The 21,626-nt window shown below is 45.1% G+C and overlaps 1 protein-coding gene across 2 annotated transcripts in view; it reads left to right on the forward strand.

The window, feature by feature from the left end:
• The first annotated feature begins 3,958 nt into the window (after nucleotides 1–3,958).
• The window catches only part of SSH3 (slingshot protein phosphatase 3), a 30,162-nt gene continuing 12,494 nt past the window's right edge, over nucleotides 3,959–21,626 (forward strand). Inside the window, exons 1-4 of one of the 2 annotated variants that reach the window (XM_066611470.1) lie at nucleotides 3,959–4,225; nucleotides 12,978–13,015; nucleotides 16,529–16,709; nucleotides 19,574–19,692. In XM_066611470.1, the coding sequence (XP_066467567.1) occupies nucleotides 4,160–4,225; nucleotides 12,978–13,015; nucleotides 16,529–16,709; nucleotides 19,574–19,692 (404 nt within the window). In that variant the 5' untranslated portion in view covers nucleotides 3,959–4,159. Of the gene's footprint in view, nucleotides 4,226–12,977; nucleotides 13,016–16,528; nucleotides 16,710–19,573; nucleotides 19,693–21,626 lie in introns of those variants that run through there. The other variant, XM_066611471.1, reaches the window with a different exon arrangement.

A 21,626-nucleotide genomic window follows, 5' to 3' on the forward strand; every position in this document is an offset into this window, starting at 1 on the left:
CATGGGACCCACCAAATCAAAGACATGTATTGCATCCTACCAGGTGTTTGACAAACCTCCCGTTTTCATAGTCTGAAGCAAGCAACCTGGGATTTATCAGACCCCTGGTGGGCCACTATATTGGGCTAGATGTTGCAAGTTGTGCAGTTCTGTTTGCTTCTTTCACATGCTGCCTTGCCACAAAGACCATTTTCTTGGTGAGCAGTGCAGAAGTGAGAGGAAGGGTAGTCAGCACCTAGAGTCACAGATGGCAACCACCTCAGTTTCTTACAAACTAGAAGGCTTCAGTTAAAGAATTTTCTGGTTAGTGTAAGTCAGTTGAGCCACCTGTTCCCTTCTTGGTCAACATGATCTCCTTCCATAGTCCCAGTGCGCTAGGGACATAAGAAGCGACTGGCAGAATTCCCTCATCAAGGGTCAGGCTCTAGACCCAGCTACTCCGTGCCCTTTGGACTGCCCACTTTCCAATCTCTAGCCCAATGCCGAATGTTGCCCTAGTCCTATGTTCTCCTTGGCACCTGCTCTCTTCTGCTGTACTACCTCGATTTCCTCATTTTTCTGCTTTTCAGGCCACTGCCTACTCCATCCCATTCTGCCAATCCACTCTGTTTCTTAACCAGCCCCCTGTAATTTCAATTCCCCCATACTAGATAGCCCCTCCTCAACTTAAGCAACGTGTAGTTTCATTTTGTTACCTCCCCGATTCATCCCTTGTCTTCATTTTCTGACATTTCTGCCCGTTCCCACTAACCTGTTTGTTTCCCTGCTCCCTACGTTTCCTTCTCCCGTCCTCAGCAACCCCCTTTAATTCCACTCACACTGGCCACATTCTGTGGCATCAAAGAATCTGGACTGCAAACTGGTTCCCTGAGCACTTGAAATTCCCAGCCATCCCACCTGCTCAGACAATCCCTGCCAAAAGTGCTGTTTAATAGAGATTCTTCCTGGTTTGGCACTAAGCATACTCCCATCTAGTGTCCACAAGCAGAACTGCAATTTGTTTCTCTTCCATCTTGCCCAACCTTTTGTATGAGGAAATCTAGAAAGTGGGCATTCTTGGCAATTGTGTGAAGAACCCTAATTGGTTTATAAGTTCATATGATGGCACAGTGTCAAACAGAGATTATCTATCTTTAACAGAATGGTATTGCAGATTTTATTGTGACCTTCATTTGACAGTGCTCATTCAACACACTTTTCCCTGCTATTTGTATTTCTGCTCACTGAAAGGTCTGCAGGAGCTCCTGAACCTCTTTCTTTGCCTTCCCAGAGCTAAGCTTAGGCTATAACTGCCCATTGCAGCTGTGGGTTCAGATGGTGAAGCTGTGCCATGAGGCCTCTTGCAATTCTGTGCCTTGAACTGACTGGCCTGCTGGGGGTGGAGAGAGAAACCAAAGAATAGGGTTGCCAGTGTTCAACTGAGATGTCCTGCCTCTCCCATCAGAAGCTTTTGTTCAGCAAAAGAAGATGCAACTGATGTGCTTTCCACTCTGTTGAGTCAACAAAACAGTGCTGGCCCTCATTTCACTTGCTGTAGCAAGCTGAACTTTCCTTTTGACCTCCTACTGACGAAGCAAGCAAGTGGGTGGATAGAGCTACTAGAACCACAATGGAGTGGGAAGTGCAGCAGTGGGGAATCCTCATTTCTTTTGCGGATTTTAAAGGTCACTTTTAAAGTTACAATGCAAGTTATAATACAGTATATAGTTTATACTGAGCAAAACAATCATCCCGCTGATCAGCAGTGGTTTGTCAGTTCACAATGTACTTCCTACGACAAATAAATATCTTACAACACAATCCATGTTTACTCAAAAGTAAGTCCCACTATGTTCGATGGGGTTTACTCAGGTACTGTGTACAGGGTTGCAGCCTTAGATGTTTACTGTTAGTTCCCACTATAAATTATCTACTAGTTTAATATTTATATGTAAACTTTAAAAAGACATTTCCCAACATCTAAAGAAGTAGCTTTGTTTGCTGTTGCAGCAAAAACAATGGCACCTGGTGGCTTCGAATGTAGTGGACTGTAGTCCACAAGTGCTTGTGCTATGATAAATGTGTTGGTCTCTCAGATCCAACAGGATTTTATTCCCCCAAGAAGGAGCTCAGTACTTGAAATGCTTGGGAATTATAGCTTTTGCACAAAGCTGCTTCCTGGAAATGTCTAGTAGTGTGAACCTTTAAAAAGGCAGCAGGATCTCTGGATTGACCGTGGGTCACCTTCCCCAACATACAAGGATCTCAGCCTGGCACAGTTTGGGTTTTTTTGCCTTTGATCAACTGGCTTGAGGGCTTCAATGCTGCAGGCACTTTATGTGTTGCTTCTTGGTTTGCTGAGCTCTCTAGAAAGATTGTCACCTTGTAAGCTTTTGGAGGGATAACTCTGCTGCAAGGGGCAAGTAAAATGGCCCCAGGCTCAGATGCTCTGCATGGCTCAACCACCTGCTGTGTCTTTGTAGGAATACATACAATGAAGCAGAGGTATTCCTACCTGGACGAAGTTTCCTATTTTAAGTGCAGTCTCATTATTAGCTATGAAGTTTTCTATAGGCATACACCAGTGTTTCAAACTGTGGATTGGGACCTGCTAGGTGGTTCATGAGCCAATTTCAGGTGGGTCCCCATTCATTTCAATACTTTATTTTTAATATACAAGACTTGATGCTACCATGGCATGTGACTGCACTTGGGGAAATGTTACAGACCTGTACTTTTAACAGGCTTTTAACTTTTAATTAATTTTTAATATATATTAAAAATTATGATGATGTTACTTGATGATGTCACTTCCAGTCATGACAGCAGTTCCAATGGGTCCTGACAGATTTACATTATAAAAAGTGGGTCCCAATGCTACTTTGAGAACCACTGGCATATGTGAAAGCAAATTAGTTGACCAGGCCACACCAAGAAGTCCAGGGACAGAGCCTTGCTTTTCTCCATGGGGCATGATAACAGTACAGAATGGCTCACAGAAATATGCAAAAAAGTGACTGGCTGCTTGATCCCCCTCCCCCCCACAGAAGAGGCAACCTGAAAGTCAGTTGTGATTCTTCCCTGTAATAGTTAATTTCTGCAAAGAGGACAGCAGTAAAGAAGCCAGCCTGGTAATGCTGAACTTCTTTAAGTCCTAATCTCATTTGTGCTGCTTGGGGAGTTGGAGCCCAATCCAATGCATGTCTGCTCAGAATTTAGTCCCGGCTATAAGGCTGGTGTTCTTCAGAAGGGAAGGAAAGGCACTCTACCAGAGTGACCAGATGTCGTAACTGCAAAAGAGGACAAGGCAGCCCAAAATGTAGGATGCCCAAGACAAATGCAGGACATGACAAAATAAAAGCTAAAAACACTCGCATATTGATTTCATGGGGTTAACCTAAACACCAGATCACTTAGTATTAAATTTAAAATTTACATACTAAATTTAATTTTAAACGTATTTAACAAACATGTTATATTTATAATAATAAATAATGAAAACAATAAACATATTTAACAAACAAATTTAAACATATGCAAATTTAAATTTACATATGATTTGTGAGTGGCAAGAAGGCTCTGCGCTGCCTGCTCACAGGGAAAAGGAGGACATGTAAGTTCTTTTCCAGGGCAGGGGACTAAAAAAGAGGACACGTCCTGGAGAAAGAGGACGTCCCTCTGCACATCCTCAGAGGCTTCGCTCCCCCTCTGATCGCGCCGTGTTCCAAGCGGAGGCCTGGCAGTCCAACTAGGTGCCGGGTTCAGCCCCGATTCCGACGAAGCGCTAAGGCCCAGCGCAAGGGGGGACCAAGGGTTGGAGGGGCTGCTGCTGCCGCCTGCGAAGGCGAGCACAGCAGTGGCTCCGGCAGCTGCTCGCCTCGCCCTCCTCCGCGGGGAAAGCCCTCGCGGCTTCTGCTCCTGGGGCCTCTTCCTCCAAGAGCCGCCTCCAGAGGACGTGCCCGCCGCTTTGCTGCATCCCCGCCGCGCTTGCGGGGCGAGGGTGCAGCTGCAGCAGGAGTAGAAAGTTTACGGCTGACGGTCCCACCCCGGGGTGCGTGGGTGGCTCGCTCCGCTCCGCTCCGCCCGCCCCCTCCAGGTTGGCCGCGGCGGCGGCGGCTGGCACCATCTTCGCCGGCTGGCTGGAAGTGGAGGGAGGGCACCGCCGGAGACGAGACCGCGCATGGCGCTTGTGACCGTCTGTCGCTCCCCCTCGGGGAGCGGCCACTCCACACCCACCGGCTGCAAGGTGAGCCCCCCTGCCCCCTTCCCTCGCCCGGCCTCCCTGTGGCAGGGCTGTCGCGTGGGACCCCTCCCGGTGCCCCCGCTGCTCCTCGGCGAGGGACTCCTGTCCCCGTCATCGCTGCCTGTGCGCTCCTGCCCGAATCTGCGCGCAGCCCCTCTTCGCCACTGCAGGCTGGGGCCAGCCCTGTGGCTGCAGCGGTGGAAGGACTGGGGCTTGTGCGGGCATCGTCCTCCAGGGGGCGCTGTCGGAGGTGGGGCGGGAAAGGCAGCTGGGCGGGGGAGGAGGTCCGGTGAGTAAATCTTCCCAAGGAAGGCGCAGCAGCAGCTGTTGTGATGGGAGAGAACTTGCCGCGCTTTTCTGGTTCTAGTAAGGGCAAGAGTCAGGCGTGTGCGGTGTGTGGGCAGGCAGGTGAGGCAGAGCTCCCCCACCGGAGTCCTTCGAAAAGCACCGCCTCCGTGTGAGGCGCCCAAACACCCACAACCCATGCGCTTTGCGTACATGACACGTGCAGAGCACATGGGTTGTAAGTGCTTGGGTGCCTCACACAGCAGCGGTGCTTTTCAAATGACTCCGGTGGGGAGGCGCTGCCTCACCTGCCTCCCCACCCACCACATGTCATCACCACAACAGTTGCCCAACTAAGCTGCAGAAGATGGACAGATGATCCATTAACACTGATACCCTTTATCTCTTCTGCCACCATTGGCTGTCTGGGTAACTGAAGAGTGGCCAAAAGGTAATTTTTTTTAAAGTTGACCACCCTTTCCATGTAAACCCCTTTGAACATGGTTTCATTTAAGGAGGAGGTCTTAAAATATTAAAAAGAATAGTAATAATAAAGTTGAAGCAAGAATTCTCATTTGTTTTATGTGTGTATGCATACTGTGTGTGTGGTATTCTGAAGATCTAAAAGGGGATACCATGGCATAATGTGTGGGATGGGGCTACATTTTTGCCAAGTGGGGTACTAGACAGACTTCTGTCTCTTGTATGTCACAGTGTAGTAGCCTTTCCCAATAAACGGGGGTTGCTGGCTCTTAGGGACTGTAAGAACACAAGAACAGCCCCGCTGGATCAGGCCAAAGGCCCATCTAGTCCAGTTTCCTGTATCTCACAGTGGCCCACCAAATGCCTCAGGGAGCACACAAGACGACAACAAGACTGTGTATCCTTTTAGTTTTGAACCCAGTCTTTCCTCACTGCAGTTTCTATAGAGAGCAGGGAAGGAGCCAGCTGTGAAAGGGACATCTTGCTATTCTTGCATGGGTCTTACGCCAATGGAGAGTAGCTTGTTGTAGGGTTCCCTTCCCTTCCTGGACTATGTTAGTTCCAATGTCTCCTTGTAAGGAAGAATCTAGGCAACCTGTTGCAAGCATGCCAGTGGGCAATGGCTGTTCCTTCCTTGTGTCCCCACAAAAATGCTGTTTCTGTAATCTAGTTTTAACAGCTCAGGATCCTGTGGAGAGAAGCAAGCACTAATAGTGACTTGTCAGTGCATTTCACAACTTTCCACTTCCTGCCAGCTCCTTGCAGATTGCAATGTCACAGACCCATGAAGGGCAGGAAAAAAAATCCCTTGCACAACAACCTTAGCAAAGCAAGAATCCCCAGTCCATTAACACCAGTGCCAGGGCACGCCCCATGTTCTTTGCACTGGGGCACCTAGCACCTGAGTTCACACCCTGTGCTTGGCATTCTAGAGCTGAAGGAGTATTAAGTATAATTAGACATTATGCAGGGAACTGGCAATTAGGAAGTGGCAGGACCACTGTGTTTTGTTTTGTTTCCATGCTTAAAAATGTCACAGGAAATTGTCAACAGCCTGGGAATCACATAGATAAGGTTATGTAAGAGTCTCGATTCAAGGCTAGTCCAGGAAAATATTTGCAACGTTCCAAGGAGAGGGGAGACTAGCAGTGGACACTGTCTTGCAACTGAACCATTCTGTTCCTTGTGCAGGCATTTTCAAGCCTGGTATTTGGGCAAGTTTTTCCTATTGCTGAGCAGCTACAGTGTAGCACAGACTACATAACTTGTGACCGATCAGGCCAAATACAGCCCACCAATTACATATTGTGGCATGGTAGGGCTTAATATACATTTCTTGCCTATCTGGGCCTGCCAAGACAGAAGAGTCTGCCAAAAAAGCCTGCTGAGGGGGGAATAATGTACAAAATTATGCAGGGGATGGATAGAGTAGATAGAGGAATTTCATTTTTCTTCTCACATAACACTTGAACCAGGGGACATCCACTAAAATTGAGTGTTGGGAGAACAGACATAAGAAAATATTTCTTTACCCAGCACGTAGTCTGTGGAACCCCTTGCCACAGGGTGCAGTGATGGCACGACCTATATGCCTTTAAAGGGGGATTGGACAGATTTCTGGGGAAAAGGTCAATCACAGGTTACAAGCTATGATGGGTACGTGCAGCCTCCTGGTTTTAGAAGTAGGCTACCTCAGAATGCCAGGTACAAGGAAGTGGCACCAGGATAAAGTCTCTTGTGTACTCTCTGAGGCATGTAGTGGGCCACTGTGAGGAAGCTGGACTAGATGGCCTTTGGCCTGATCTAGCGGGGATGTTCTTATGTTCTTAATGTGAGTTGTCAAGCATCTGTTACCATTCACCTTTGTGAGCTGGTAAGTTGTGCAGGTCTGACATGTCATAGTAAGAGCTACTGATTTTTGCTTGAGCAGAGAAGCCCTGAGTTTAAGTCTTGCCCCATCCATTATGGAATAGCATTGGATAAGCCACTGTTCTCTCAGTTCCACCAGCCGCAAAGCTGAGGTGATAATGCTGACCGACCTGACCCGGTTGTTGGTAGGGTTTACAGATAACGTGAGGTGCTTTTAGGACACACAAAAAGTGCTTGCATTAATGTTAAGTAATAGAAGGAAAACTTCATGCATATCACTATGTTCACAGTTGGCAACCTTCAGTCGCGAAAGACTATGGTATCGCGCTCTGAATGGTGGTTCTGGCACAGCATCTAGTGTGACTGAAAAGGCTGATTAGGGAGTGAGAATCCTTTCCACTTTGGGAGCAAGTGCAGTCTGTCCCTGGTCTGTCTCCCTGGCTATGGGCCTTCCTTCTTTGCCTCTTTGCCTCAGTCTGTTGGCCAAGTGTCATTGTCCTTACATTCCAGGTGCCCAGCTTTAGGACAGGAGTTTTCTGTTTTCTGTTGCATGGTGCAGAGTTGTCGATCCACTTGTTGGTTTTCACTCTAAACCCCATGCACCCCGTGAGGTTAATGGACCGTGGTGAGGCAACACCTTACTGGCTGGGGACTGCCCAGCTTAAGGCGGACGGTAGCTGCCCAATGAGATGCAATGATCTCTCCCACCGTCAGAAGCAGCCCCTAGCATCACATTCTACGCCAATCGAGAGAAGACTTATAACCAGTAAACTGCTGCTTCCTGTGTTGTGCCAACGCCGTATGGCAAAGTTGGAGTGTCCTCTCCAGTGCGCGAAGCCTGGGTAAAGAAGGTATGAAGGATAGGCTGTTTCCCATGCAGCAAATCCCCCTTCTCCACGTTGCTGAAATGGTCCAGTGGAAAGGCAGAAGCCAATACGGTTGGTTCCAATGGCGTCGCAGGAGTTGCCAGAACGTGACTGTGTTCAGCCATGAACTGCCTCAGGGACTCCGGCTCTGGATTTTGCCTCGAGGTTGTATCACTATGAGATACAAATGTAAGAAGTATGATTGATCTGCTTTGCATTCAGCTTTTTGTATAAGCAAATGTTGGGCAGCCCAATCCTGAGCTGCCTGTTGTGCTGAGACTGCTGCAGCACCTAAATGACTACCACAGCATCCTGTGTGCAAAAGGGCATCCTCCGCTGGCTCCTTGGGGGAAGGAGACTTCCTTCCCCTGGGTGAGGGAAGCAGCCCTGCAATGGGGCTACTTGATTCTGCAGCAGACCTTGGGCTGCCATAGAATTAAGAGCCTCCATGTCGGGCCATGCAGTCCAACACAGAGCTCAGGGTCTGGTGGAACTGAGCTCCACCTGTTCCACCTCCCACCTGGCCTGCTCCCTCCCCCGGCACCCCTCCACCCCGCCCTCTCCCCATTCCGAAACGCCTCCTCCCTGCCTCCCCCATGCTGCCTGGTGGTTTGGGTGACCGCAGAACAGTGGAGCACTGGTGTTCCACCAGCGGTAGCCCAGTGCTCAGCTGGCGCTAAGGGCTTGCAAATGTGCTTTACAGCACATTTGTGACAGTGCGCATCAGTGGTGAGTTGGTGCGCACTGTTTAGGATTGAGTTCTTAGCCTTTTATAATTTTGTACAGGAAGCAAAAATTGATATGACAGCTCTTTCTTCTGAACTGAAGCTCATTTTTTTTAGTGCCACAGAGAGATGGAGGCTAGAGGTAGGAAAATGGCACTTCCATGGAAACTACATTCAGCCCAAAGCAGTCGCTTTATCATAAGGCCACTTCTGATTTGTAGAAACAGAGAAGACTAGATAAATCCATCTTTCCAACATTCTTTTTAAAGATTGCAGTCCCAAACCCATTTGCACTAAGGAGAGCTGTGTATTCCATGTGTCTGCTGTCACATCATAGGATTTGGTTCTTGGCATGCTGAGACCATCCACTTTATTTAATTTTTAAAAAGCATGTTTCTAGCCCTTTTGGTTACTGAGATAGACTGAGAGGATGTGGGTTGTGCTTGTGAAATTGGCCAAGAGGCATTCTTTCCACCTGACTAGCAGAACTGAAATACATTAATAAACACACACCTGCAAATTCAGTCTTTAATATTTGACCCATAGTATACCCAACCCTTAATAGAAGTCCCACTGATGATAAGGATATTATAGCTGGGCATCCTGATCCCAAATGCTTACAACCCCAAATGTTTCACACTCTGCTTCTTCCCTGGTAAAGCTGACAGTGCAAGCACAGTTGCAAGATTATTCAAAAATACTTCAATTATGCATCATTATTTTGTACAAAGGAAGGAGTTACTCACAAGTAACTATGGAAGTACCTGGACCAGTTCTATTTGGTATGGACCACTGATCTAACCAGGAAAAGACCTTGAATTTTTGCCAGCCAGAAGTGCTGTATATATGTTTTTGTGATGGTAAGAGTGCACTTAAAGGTTTCGACTGTGGGCAAGATGGTTTCAATGCCAAACATTAAACAGTTTGCTGTTTGATGGCTTTATGTGCTGCTTTGGCAATATTAATAATCTTCCCATTTGAGCAGAAAGGAAATTGCCCAAATACAAGGGGAACAAAAAATCAGCTATTAATTGATAAAATGATTCTGGAAAACTGCAAAAAGAGAAGATCAAATTTAAATGTAGCTTGGATAGACTACAAAAAAGTCTTTGACACATTGCTGCACAATTGGATAATGAAGTGCATAGAAATAACAGGCATCAATTAAAATGTCAGAGAATTTGTGCAAAGATCAATGGCAAAATGGAAGACACATTTGATGCTGGTCAGTGGTAATAAATTGGGTGATGTTAACATCAGGAGAGGTGTTTTTCAAGGCAATGCACTCTCAAACACCGTTATTTGTTATACTGATTCCTCCAAAAACACTGCTAAACAAAACGGATTTGAGTTATCAAACATTCAAAACATCTCCCAGGCTTTCCCACCTTCTTTACATGCATGATCTAAAGCTATATGGAAAATCACCATCCAAAATAGAATCGCTGTTAAAAATTGTCTGAATATTTAGCCAAGATATAGCAATGGAGTTTGGATATGAGATGTGGCAACTACCAACTACCAACAGGGGAAAAGTGGTGAGAACTGAAGGAATCAAAATGCCATATGAAAGCAACACCAAGTGTTTGGAACAAGGATGGGTAAATCCCATTTCTGGCCCTCGAGGACCCCTCATCTGGCCCTCAGGGAGCCCCCTGTCTTCAACAGGCCTCTGGCCTGCTGCAGACTCACCAGTTCCTGTGTTGGTACGACAAAATAATGAGATCAAGACAACAGCTCCACCACTCACATTAAATTACAAAGTTCTTAGTTCTCATGTGTTTTCATTGCATGCCTCTGTTACAGTTCTCATTTGTATTATTAATAAGCTCAGTAAAATTCATTCATTCATATAAGTTATCTCTCTAATGTATTCCTTTATGTAAATTCATGTAAATTTATTCAAATTTGAAATGCAAGGTAATCCTTTCCCCCACCCCTGGCCCCTGACATAGTGTCAGAGAGATTATGTGGCCCTCCTGACAAACAGTTTGGAAGAAGATCGCTACAAGTATTTAAGCATTCTTCAGGCAGAAACCATTAAACATACCAAAGTTGAAAAGAAGATTAATAATAAATATATTAGAACAGTGGTTCTCAAACTTCTTAGCCTAGGACCCACTTTTTAGAATGACAATCTGTTGGGACCCAGTGGAAGTGATGTCATTAACCTGGAAGTGATGTCATGGCTGGAAGTGACATCATCAAGCAAGAAAATTTTTTAACAATCCTAGGCTGCAATCCTATCCACACTTACCCAGGAATAAGCCCCATTCACTATCATTGTTAAAAGTTTATACATTGTAGCCTGTTAAAAATACAGATCTTCCCAAATGTAGTCACATACCATGTTGGCATCAAGTCTAATATACTCAAAATAATATATTGAAATGAATGGGGATCTATCTGAAATTGGATTGTGACCCACAATTTGAGAAACATTGTATTAGGAGGGAGCAGAAGATCTTAAAATCTAGACTCAAAGCAGGAAATACCATTGGAGCAATAAACACACGGGCAATTCCACTCATAAGATGCGCAACTGGCATAGTAGACTGGACCCAGGCTGAGTTAGAAATGTTAGACAGGAAGATCAGGAAGATAATGACAATGAATCATGACCTACATCTATGCAGCAATGTTTATAGACTCTGTTTACCCAGAAGCATAGGTGGACATGGGATGTTACTACTGCACCAAATTGTACAAGAAGAGAAAAGGGCATTGCAAGAATATGTAAAGGCTAGTAAAGAAGAGGCATTGAAGCCGGTTTACCAAGAAAACATGCTAAATACTGAAGAAGGTGATACAATACCACAAAGCTGGCTTATAAAAAAGATAAAATGAAGATCAGGAAATAAAAATGGCAAAACAGTTCTCCATAGCCTATGCACAAAAGACATTGCAGGAAATGCTGACAACAACAAAACCTGGCACCGGCTAAGAACAGGTAGATTGAAGAAGGAGACAGAGGAATTAATTTTGACTGCCCAAGACCAGGCACTAAGAACAAATGTATGTAGTTGGCATCCTTCAGTCTCGGAAGACTATGGTGTCATGCTCTGAATGGTGGTTCTGGAACAGAGTGTCCTCTCCAGTGCGCAAAGCCTGGGTAAAGTAGGTATGGAGGATAGGCTGTTACCCATGCAGCAAATCCCCCCTCTCCACGTCGCCGAAATGGTCCAACGGAAAGGCAGAGGTCAATACGGTTGGTTCCAGCGGCGTGGCAGGAGTTGCCAGAACGTGACTGTGTTCAGCCATGAACTGCCAAAATTGAGAAAACACATCACCTGTGTAAAGATGCTAATGAAACTGTAGACCACCTAGTCAGCTGCTGCAAGAAGATCATGCAGATTAACTACAAAGAAAGGACAACAAAGTTGCAACAATAATTCACTGCAACAAAATAAAAAGTATAAACTACCTGCAAGTAATAACTGGTGGAACCACAAAATTGTGGTAATCATGCAGATTAACTACAAAGAAAGGACAACAAAGTTGCAACAATAATTCAATGCAAGTATAAACAACTGTGTAAAAATAGATAATAATAATGATATTTGTGCATTACTGCACTATATGGCATGGTTATGACCTGTGATCTAGAGCAGGGGTCTCCAAACTTTTTGACCAGAGGGCTGCATCAAATATCTGGCGTGATGTGGAGGGCCAGAAAAAAAATTTAAATATAAAATTTAAATAAATAAATTAGAGATGGAACTTAGATGAGTGAATAAATGAATGAATGGGCTCATTTATTCCACCTCTCTGGCCCTCAGAACACCCTCCAGACACAATCAGAGCACAGTTCTGGTCATGTTCAGTTGAGTGGGCCAGAGGCTTTCAGGGGACAAGAAGTTGGCCGCGGGCCAGAAAGAGGCTTGCTGCAGGCCGCATCTGGCCCCTGGGCCAGGGTTTGGAGACCCCTGATCTAGAGAAATGTATTTATCACTTAATAGAAGGGCAGCTTTCTGTGACTTCAGATTCTGAGAAGCTGGAGGTTTGTCATGATCATTTCACTGAGATGAACCACCTATCCCTAACGTCTTTGGGGAAATTGCTGAGCACGAAGCAGGTCAGTGCTGGGCATATGTGGAAGTTTGATTGATCTCAGTCTAGAGCATTGGTTCCCAGCCTGTGATCTGTGAGACCCTGAGTAGTGGTATGCAAGGTCTCATGACAAAACAAAACCACCTTTGATCACTTCCATGTCTTGCCAAGCAAGTAATCTCCCACGGACCACCAAAGAGGGTGGAGACCGCTCACAGCCACAACCACAAGTGTCAGCTGTGGCTGTGGGCAGTCCATTCTCTGTCCTCTCTGATAGTCTGGAGGAGAACACTTGGGAAACAGACCACCAGAGAGGGCGAAGGCCAGACCATCCACAACTGGATGTGGTCCATGACAATTCCAATTTTTGCCTCAGCGGTCCGCGAGCTCCTAAAGGTTGGGAACCACAGATCTAGAGCAAGAGGTCCTTCTCTACTGCAACAGGAGTTTACTAATCCACCTGGAATTGTCTTGCAGGAGGAAGATGTTCCCAGGAGGAGACAGCTGCAGCGTCGGTAAGGAGTCATAATCCTGTCCTTTTATATACATACAAATGAAATGACCAGTGTTGAGCAGCAGGATTATCCAGAGCCAGTCTCTAGGCAATTCTACATTATTATTATTATTATTATTATTATTATTATTATTATTATTATTATTATTATTATTATTATATTCAGCTTTTCAACAAAAAGTAGTTCACAGAGTGGTTTACATAATAACTAAAGGAATAAATAAAGGGTTCCCTGCCCCCAAAGGGCTCACAATAAAAAAGGATGCAAAAGAGATACCAGCCACTGAAAAAGACACCATGTTGAAGTGAGGAGCAACAGTTTCTAAACATGAGGACGCCACCTTTAAAAGGTGCCTCTTTGCCCAGTTATTTTTATAAAACTCAGAATCTTACATCTGGTGTCATATTCTCCCTAGTGGTTATCTGATATTAGTAGAATATTATCTAATCCCCATAGAAGGTTGCTATGTTGTTGAAGATGATAGTCTCTGCCAGTTTGTGTCCATCCGTCTGTCCACCCCACAAGAGGATTTGCACAGTGAGGAAAGCAGAAGGGGTGGGTGGGTAAAGGTTCCTGTAATAGTCGGGCAGGAAGGGAGTAGCCTTGTTGTTCTCTGACATCTTAAGGTCAGCACTTACAAAGCGTTTCAGTACTAGAACTGTATGTTGAAAGACCTTAACACCTGGGATACAGTGAACCCTCAATTGAATAGACCCCAATTTTACAGATTTCAGAAACAAGGGACATTTTGTGCTTCACTAAAAACTAGTCATATATGATTTGCCTATGTTTGCTCATTTCCATTGACTTAAACGTATTTAGACATAACAGACAGCTGTTAACAGGCACTCCTTCCCCCATAGGCCAATTTAAGTGAGGGTTCACAGAATACATTTTTAAAAACCAGAAAAATACGGGTGATGTGGGAGGCAACTTGCGTAACTGATTTTTAAACATAATCTCCAGTAGGGGTAGTGCATGACACCTGTAAGAATCAAATGTCACACGGACTATCTGTGCTATTGTGGTTGCTATCTGGAGAAAGAATCACATTTTCCCAGATACAAAATCTGTTCATGCAGTGCTAAGAAAATGTGAAATCCCTGCAACAGAAAGGAAAATATTTGTATTGTGTGCATCAGAAGTGTAACAACCGCACATTTTTAAAGTTTCTTCGGATGGAAAAAACGTGGATCAGATAAATGTGTGGAAGAAGGATACTGTGGGTTATACAGGGTGTCCACAAAAATGCTCCCTGATTTCAAACAGGTATAACATGCAACTTTATTGTAATAATCTTTCACAGTCGGTGGTTTCAGATGCAGGATTTCATTCAGTTTCATGTGGTATAGGGTAGCATTAAAGGCACTCAGTGTGCGCCCCTCTAGTTGCTCGTCAAACTTCGATGCCGTTGTACGAATCGATGGTAAGGCCACACCTGGAGTATTGTGTCCAGTTCTGGTCGCCACATCTCAAAAAGGACATAGTGGAAATGGAAAAGGTGCAAAAGAGAGCGACTAAGATGATTACTGGGCTGGGGCACCTTCCTTATGAGGAAAGGCTACGGCATTTGGGGCTCTTCAGCCTAGAAAAGAGACGTCTGAGGGGCAACATGATTGAGACATACAAAATTATGCCTGGGAAGGATAAAGTGGATAGAGAGATGCTCTTTACACTCTCACATAACACCAGAACCAGAGGACATCCACTAAAATTGAGTGTTTGGAGAGTTAGGACAGACAAAAGAAAATATTTCTTTACTCAGCGTGTGGTCGGTCTGTGGAACTCCTTGCCACAGGATGTGGTGACGGCATCTGACCTGGATGCCTTTAAAAGGGGATTAGACAAGTTTCTGGAGGAAAAATCCATTATGGGTTACAAGCTATGATGTGTATGTGCAACGTCTTGATTTTAGAAATGGGCTATGTCAAAATGCCAATGCAAGGGAGGGCACCAGGATGCAGGTCTCTTGTTATCTGGTGTGCTCCCTGGGGCATTTGGTGGGCTGCTGTGAGATACAGGAAGCTGGACTAGATGGGCCTATGGCCTGATCCTGTGGGGCTGTTCTTATGTTCTTAAGATGTGATAGTCCAGTTCGGTCCAGACGCTCTTCAGCATATCTGGAGGTATCATGCGAACTGCTTCAGTGATCGAAATTTTCAGCTCCTCCAGGGTTGCAGGTAGTGGTAGTATGTAAACTGTGCTCTTCCCGTACCCCCAAAGAAAGAAGTCACAAATAGTTAGGTCCAGTGACCTCACAGGCCACTTGCAGAACACCTGATCATCTCGTCCAGCACGACCAATCCATCTGTTTGGCAGGTGCTCGTTGAGAAATCTCCTGACAGCGAGATGCCAGTGCAGCGGAGCACCATCTTACTGGAAAAGGTAGTCATCACCCTTAGCAGCTAGTTGTGGAAACATCAAATTGGTCAGCATCTCCAGGTGACTTTGACCAGTAACAGTTCCTCCCTCAAAGAAGAAAGGGCCATACACTCTCCTCTCTGATACGGCAGAAATGAAATAACTTTTGTTAGAGAATCGGTTCACAACATGTTTATCAATATATTTGAATTCGTTTAGATATCATAACATCGTGAAATCAGGAAGTGTTTTTGTGGACACCCTGTATATAAAAGTCTCATGGAAATAGCTCTAATGCTGATGAACTGGTGAATCTGATTTCCACTTCCGCCTCAGCAGGTGAAAGAACTGCTTGTACCTTCAAACGCATGATTGAGCCTTGCCAGGGGAAGGGGTAGAAATTGGAGCACAGAAATGAGGACAAGGTTCTGTGCCCTATTCTCCTTTACTACTTCTGCAATCTAAATTCCCCTTTCCTGAAGCAGCTCTGTATGCATGTATTTATTTTTAGTTTGGGGGCAGTTTTAGATACAGCAGTGTGAAAAGTCTAGAATCTCTGCAGTTCTTTCCCCTAATCTGCCCTCATTGGGAGGTGGTGGTGGAAAATTTTAGGCGCTCACAATCCCCCTAAAACTGTGCACAAAAACGGATATTGGCAAATGGTGAGTTTTTTTGGATGGGGGGGGGTAGGGTGTTATAAAGCAAATTTTAAACATAAATAAGTCAGCATAGACCAAAAAAAATGCTACTTTCCAAATGCTTGCTTTGTTTTATGTACCTAACTTGAGCATGTTTCACATCAGTCATATTTATCAGAGTCACAATTATTCTGTTTTGCTTTAAAAAGTCATATTTTCAATTAACAATACCTCTGGATACTTAATGCTTCAGGCTAACAGAGTCTGCTCAGTTTTCCTGTGAACAAAAGGGCAGTCTGCGTGACCACTTCAGATTCTGAGATTTTTCTGTAATCACAAAGACTTCTAGACATATCCCTTTGGGATATGGTAGGATTTAATTGAGCAAGATCTCCTTTCCCCTGGAACAAATTCTCCACCAGCTTCTAAGAGGGGAGTTGATTCTTTCACACACATTATCCACAAACGGATGACTTTTCTGTGCTAATCTCCCCATTTCCCATCCTTTCTCTAGCCACAGCTTTGTCATGGTCAAAGGAGCTGCTCTGCTCCTGCAGGAAGAAGAGAAGCTTGAGGCAGTGCAGGAGAGTTCTGCCCCCATAGACCAGAAGCAGAGTGAGACCACTGCAGGACAGCAGGAGCTGCACTTACAGCAGATGGTGGAACTGCTTCGGCCAGAAGACACCATCAGGCTGGTGAGAATGGTTGCTGATGGGGTGGAAGGAAACAGCGGAGTGGAATTATGGAGCCTGGCTTCTCCTGGCTGCAAAATGGGCCCCTTTAGGAAAACCTCACTGAGCCTGAAGAAGCCACGTAGCAGCATGGTGCTTGCAGAGGAGCTTGGATCTGTGCTCTTTGCTGTCTGTTCCTGCTCTGTGACTTGCAACACCTCCATTTCACTCTCACCCTCTTACAACTGGTTATAAGGTGCCCATGTAGGCTCCAGATGTTGGGCAAATTCCCTTCCCTGGTTCAGTATTCCTTCCTGGTAGATCAATCAAAGCTTCCCACTGGTTTGTTCTGTCAATCAAATGCTCTCATCCACCTAAGTCTCTCCCCGCTGGCATTGTATCAGACCTGTGGGATCTTTCTCCTTGGTAACATACATTGTGTCATGCCCCTCTGAGCTTTATCAGGAGCTACCAGCTGTACCCAGAATGCTTTGTTTCTCTCCTACAGGTCTGGTTCAGAATCACTAGGCAGGCTTTGATAGACCAGAGCACTGTTGGAAACAAATGAGGGTTTTATCTGAGGATGTGTGTTTGTTCTGTAAATTAGCAATATTTCTATAAGCGTCTGAGCTAGATCTCCCTGCAGTGAAAAACCTCTGTCTGAACTATACCATTTTAGACTATAGATGAGAGCTCACATAATGTATTGTCTTCTCTGCCAAACTACTTAGTTGCACAAAGAAAACAAAGGGGTAGGAAGAAGAGTTTTAGCCTAATCTTTTCCCTGACATCATACTTTTCTATATATAGGATTCATACTATTCTCCCCCACCCCGCCAGTTGTGGAGCATTCTCTTGTGTCAGCCCACACAGGCAGAATGGTATAATCAAGGCACAAGTTCACCACCTTGGTGAGAACTTTTTCAGGGCACAGCTTGCTTCCCAGGCCAGTTCAAATTCTCTGTGTAGACTGGCTATTGCTTATGACCTGGCTTAGCCTTTTACTTTTTCTCAGCATGAGTCCAGTATCTTGCCTGACATGGTTGTAAAAAATGGAACCGGCCCTTCCCCCAGGACTTGACTTGGGAGGGCATAGCTTAGGCCTCCTTGTCCATGCTTGTGGAGGTGGGGGAGGGGGGATTCCTCAACTTTTGGAATGTGACTTTCAGGCAGACATTCAGCTGGGAGCTGCAGCCACTTCCCCATTTATGGCCTGTGGGCCTTTTGCTCTCTTGGGCAGGCGGCCAGACCTGGCGGCGTCTCTACTGCGCCTGATCCCAGCTCTTGCTCTGAGGACACAGCTGGGAGATTTCCAAGTTGGTTTAAGTATTTTTTTTTTCCCCCTACAGAGTGAGTCACGGCAGCCTCTGAGCACCTGAGGCGATGCCTCAAAGCCCTGGTTTTCAAGTGGCAATCTGGTGAACTCTGGTGTTTGCTGGAAACTAGATTAGTACCGGCAGGCACATTTTTCTGAAAGACAGCTTCCCGACATTACTGCTCTTTCCCTGCACTGTGTAGGGAACAGAGGAATAACCGAAAGCACACCTCCAGAGAGCATTGGATGTGTTCTGAGGCATACTCTGAGTTCAAGCAGGACAACAGTGGGGTCCAAGTTTATCGAGGGCCCCTCACAAATTGATGGTGTACTCCTGCTCCAGAATTCTCAGTAAAATGCTGGGGTTCCATGGTTGACTTTGGAATGGAAATAATTCCCCAAAGACGGGAACATATGAAAACCGCTGTCTTAAGGCTGTTGTACAGAGAAGTCTTTTCTAAAATACATCATGCAAATGGAGTTTGGCATTGCTTATCACTAATGGCTTGTTCCACAAGTAAGGCTTAAATTGTTTTTGGCTTAAATCTGTTCATAATGCACATAACAGTGAAACTCATATTGGCTAGAATATGTGCTTTTTCACATTTTGCATATTTTGTCCCTGCCTTAAGCAACATTCACAAAAATTACAAATACCAAGAGCGACTCGGAGCAAAAAATGCTTTTTGATGTTTTCTCATGAGCTAGGATATGCCAGGTATTGGCAGATTATTGCTCAAGAGAGTGGTCTCATTGACTCACTCTTCTGTCTGAGGTCAACAATTTATAGCACGAGCACACATACACAGGGATCACAGTGGGTCTCCTCCAGTGTGTGCTGGCTATTTTGCCAGCTCCTGTGACACAGAGCATAGGACACAGTCCCAAACCATCCCATCCAACTGGTGCTGGCCCAGTGCTGGCGGCCCCACCTCTCCCAGCACTGAGGACATGGTATGTTTGCAACACCCAGCACTTGTGCTGCAACTCAGTGCTGGCCCTGTGGAAGCTTAGGATTGGACCCTTTGTGGCTCTATTTCTCTGCTTTGGAAAAAAAAAAAATATATTGTTTTCAAACCCTCCATGGTTTTAAAGAGATAATTTGTGGTTTCAAGGATCTGGGCTTAGCAATAATAGGGCTCTTGGACAGAATTAGATGTGCAAATCTGATGCAACATACACTTCAGTCTTTAGCAGTGTTATAAACAATGTATATTTCTGGGTAAATGTAAATAGTTTCTCCAACTCACTGCTTCTTTTCTGAAATCCACTGGAAATTGCGCAAATGGCTACAAAGAAGAAATGAGACATGTCCTCTAGCCTGGGCTTGCCTGGAACCTACCATAGTTATGCATGTGTGTGGCTAACTATGTTGTTTTCATGTAAGTACAAATAAAAAACCCGACAAAGGCATTGGCCTTGAGGAATCATGGTGAGTGGCCAGTGGTGCTGAAGAAAGCACCCATCCCTGGATTTGGGACAGCACCACATACTTTGATGCTGGGAAGTCTCCTTGATATGAGGGCTAACCCTGGAGAACAGTCTTGCAAAAGTTTTGTGTTCTCGCATCCAGGCTGTGAGGCTGGAATCATCTCGAATTCACAGAATCCGGTACCTACTGGTTGTGTCGGCAGCAGAGATGGAGAGCAAGAGTGAGATGGTGCTGCTAGGAGTGGACTTCCCTGAAGAAGGGTGAGAGGAGGAGGGTACAGATGGACTCAGTGGCGGATGGGCTGGGGGAGGAAATGTAGAGAACCAACAGGACTCATAACACTTTTAGAATATTTCAGAGTTGTGGGCATGGAGAAAATTGGGGCAAATGGAGGCCAGGAGTGAAAACACCCAAGGAGCCAATGAGGTATAACACATATATTTTGATGGAATACATACCAGTTCTCCAAATCCCTGCTTGACTTCTGGGTAGCCTTGGGAAAGTCACCATCTCTCAGCATAATTTCTCACAGCGTATTTTTGAGAATAAAATGAGAAAGATATAATGTAATTTTTCCCCAGCCTTGGGGATAGGATAGGGAAAAAATGGGTTAATAAGATGCATCTTGGCATGCATAAGATGTGGCATAAGATGTGCCCACTTTTTGTAGCCTGTCCATATTTCCAAGCAGGAAAAAATTGGGAGTGGGGGGGGGTCACTGCATAAGGGGAGCAGTTGTCTGCACTCTTCCACCATAATTTTAGCTAGTCCTGGTCTTCCTTTTTTTGGAGTATTGTCTCTGGTAACTCCACTGTGTGATAGGTTAATCTGGGACATGTCCCAAGTGGTGGTTTGTGAAGGAAAGAAAGCAAAAGCGATAGTGATGCTCAACAATTGTTTCATTTAGACAATTTGCTGATACCTGATAATTCAGAAAGACAAGCTTACATTTAGTTTAGACATAATGGTTTCACAAAAAGCTAAAAGCCACATAAAAGTGGCTTCCTGTTACAGTGATGAAATGTTTGGGAGAAAAAAGCATTCCTAAGTGAGAGAGCCTCCAATGGTTGAAATTTCCTGAGATGCCAGATAAGTCTCTTGGGCTCTTCTTCCAAGCAAATGCATTTAGGACCATTTGCTTTCTCCATGAAGCTAGGTCGGGGGAGAAAATAAAAAAAAACCTTATCCAAAGTATCTTGACTTCAGAGTGGTTTCTTCCTGTCCTCATGTACATCTAACTTCCTTAATGTGTCTTACTTGCTGGTCAAACCAGTTTGACAACCCTTCACTGACTGTGTCCACTCATTCTGGATGTGTTTTGTGTAATCATTTTAGGACACAGGTGTTTGAGTGTTGCTGCTGCAGTCTTATACTACACACTTTCCTGGGACTAAGCCTCATTGAATATAATGGGACTTACTTCTGAGTATACATACATAGGATTGTGCTGTAAGACTCCCAATTCCAAGGGCTGAATTGAAGATATGTGTGTTTCTTTTCTTTAGCCACAATAAGGAACCACTGTTTAGGCAGTAAGGTGCAGTCCCCCAGGTGCCTCTGTTGCTACTACTGATTTTAGAAGTGGGCTACCTTCCGAATCGGCCTTTTCAGCTACACTAGATGCTGTTCCAGAACCACCATTCAGAGCGCGATACCATAGTCTTTCAAGACTGAAGGTTGCCTACTAATACCTCAGAATGCCAGATGTAAGGAAGGGCACCAGGATGCAGGTCTCTTGTTGTGTGCCCTGAAGCATTTAGTGGGCCACTGTGAGATACAGGAAACTGGCCTATGGCCTGATCCAACAGAGCTTTCCTTATGTTCTTGTGTACAGCCATCCAAAACCTTCACTATTTATTTTCTGCATTTGTTTTTTCCATCGGATCAGATGGAGTATCGAAGGTTGGTTTAACTTTGTATTTGCAACTACAGGTATCCCCTGCTTTCTGACAGTTTGTTTTTTGAGGTTCTGCTCTTTCAACACATTTCAATTATACCCAGAAGTCATTCATTAAATGCATGCTCCATTCTTTCAACCTCTCACTGCTGGTCTAAAAGCTAAAATTGCCCTTCTCATGTTGATTTGCATATGACTTGGTAATTCAAACTGTTTTGATTGGTGTGTGTGTGTGTGTGTGTGTGTGTGTGACAGAGAGGGAAAGAGCTTACACACCAGCTTCAGCTCTCAGTCATT

Source organism: Tiliqua scincoides, chromosome 1 (genome assembly GCF_035046505.1).
Source record: "Tiliqua scincoides isolate rTilSci1 chromosome 1, rTilSci1.hap2, whole genome shotgun sequence".
Lineage (NCBI taxonomy): Eukaryota > Metazoa > Chordata > Lepidosauria > Squamata > Scincidae > Tiliqua > Tiliqua scincoides.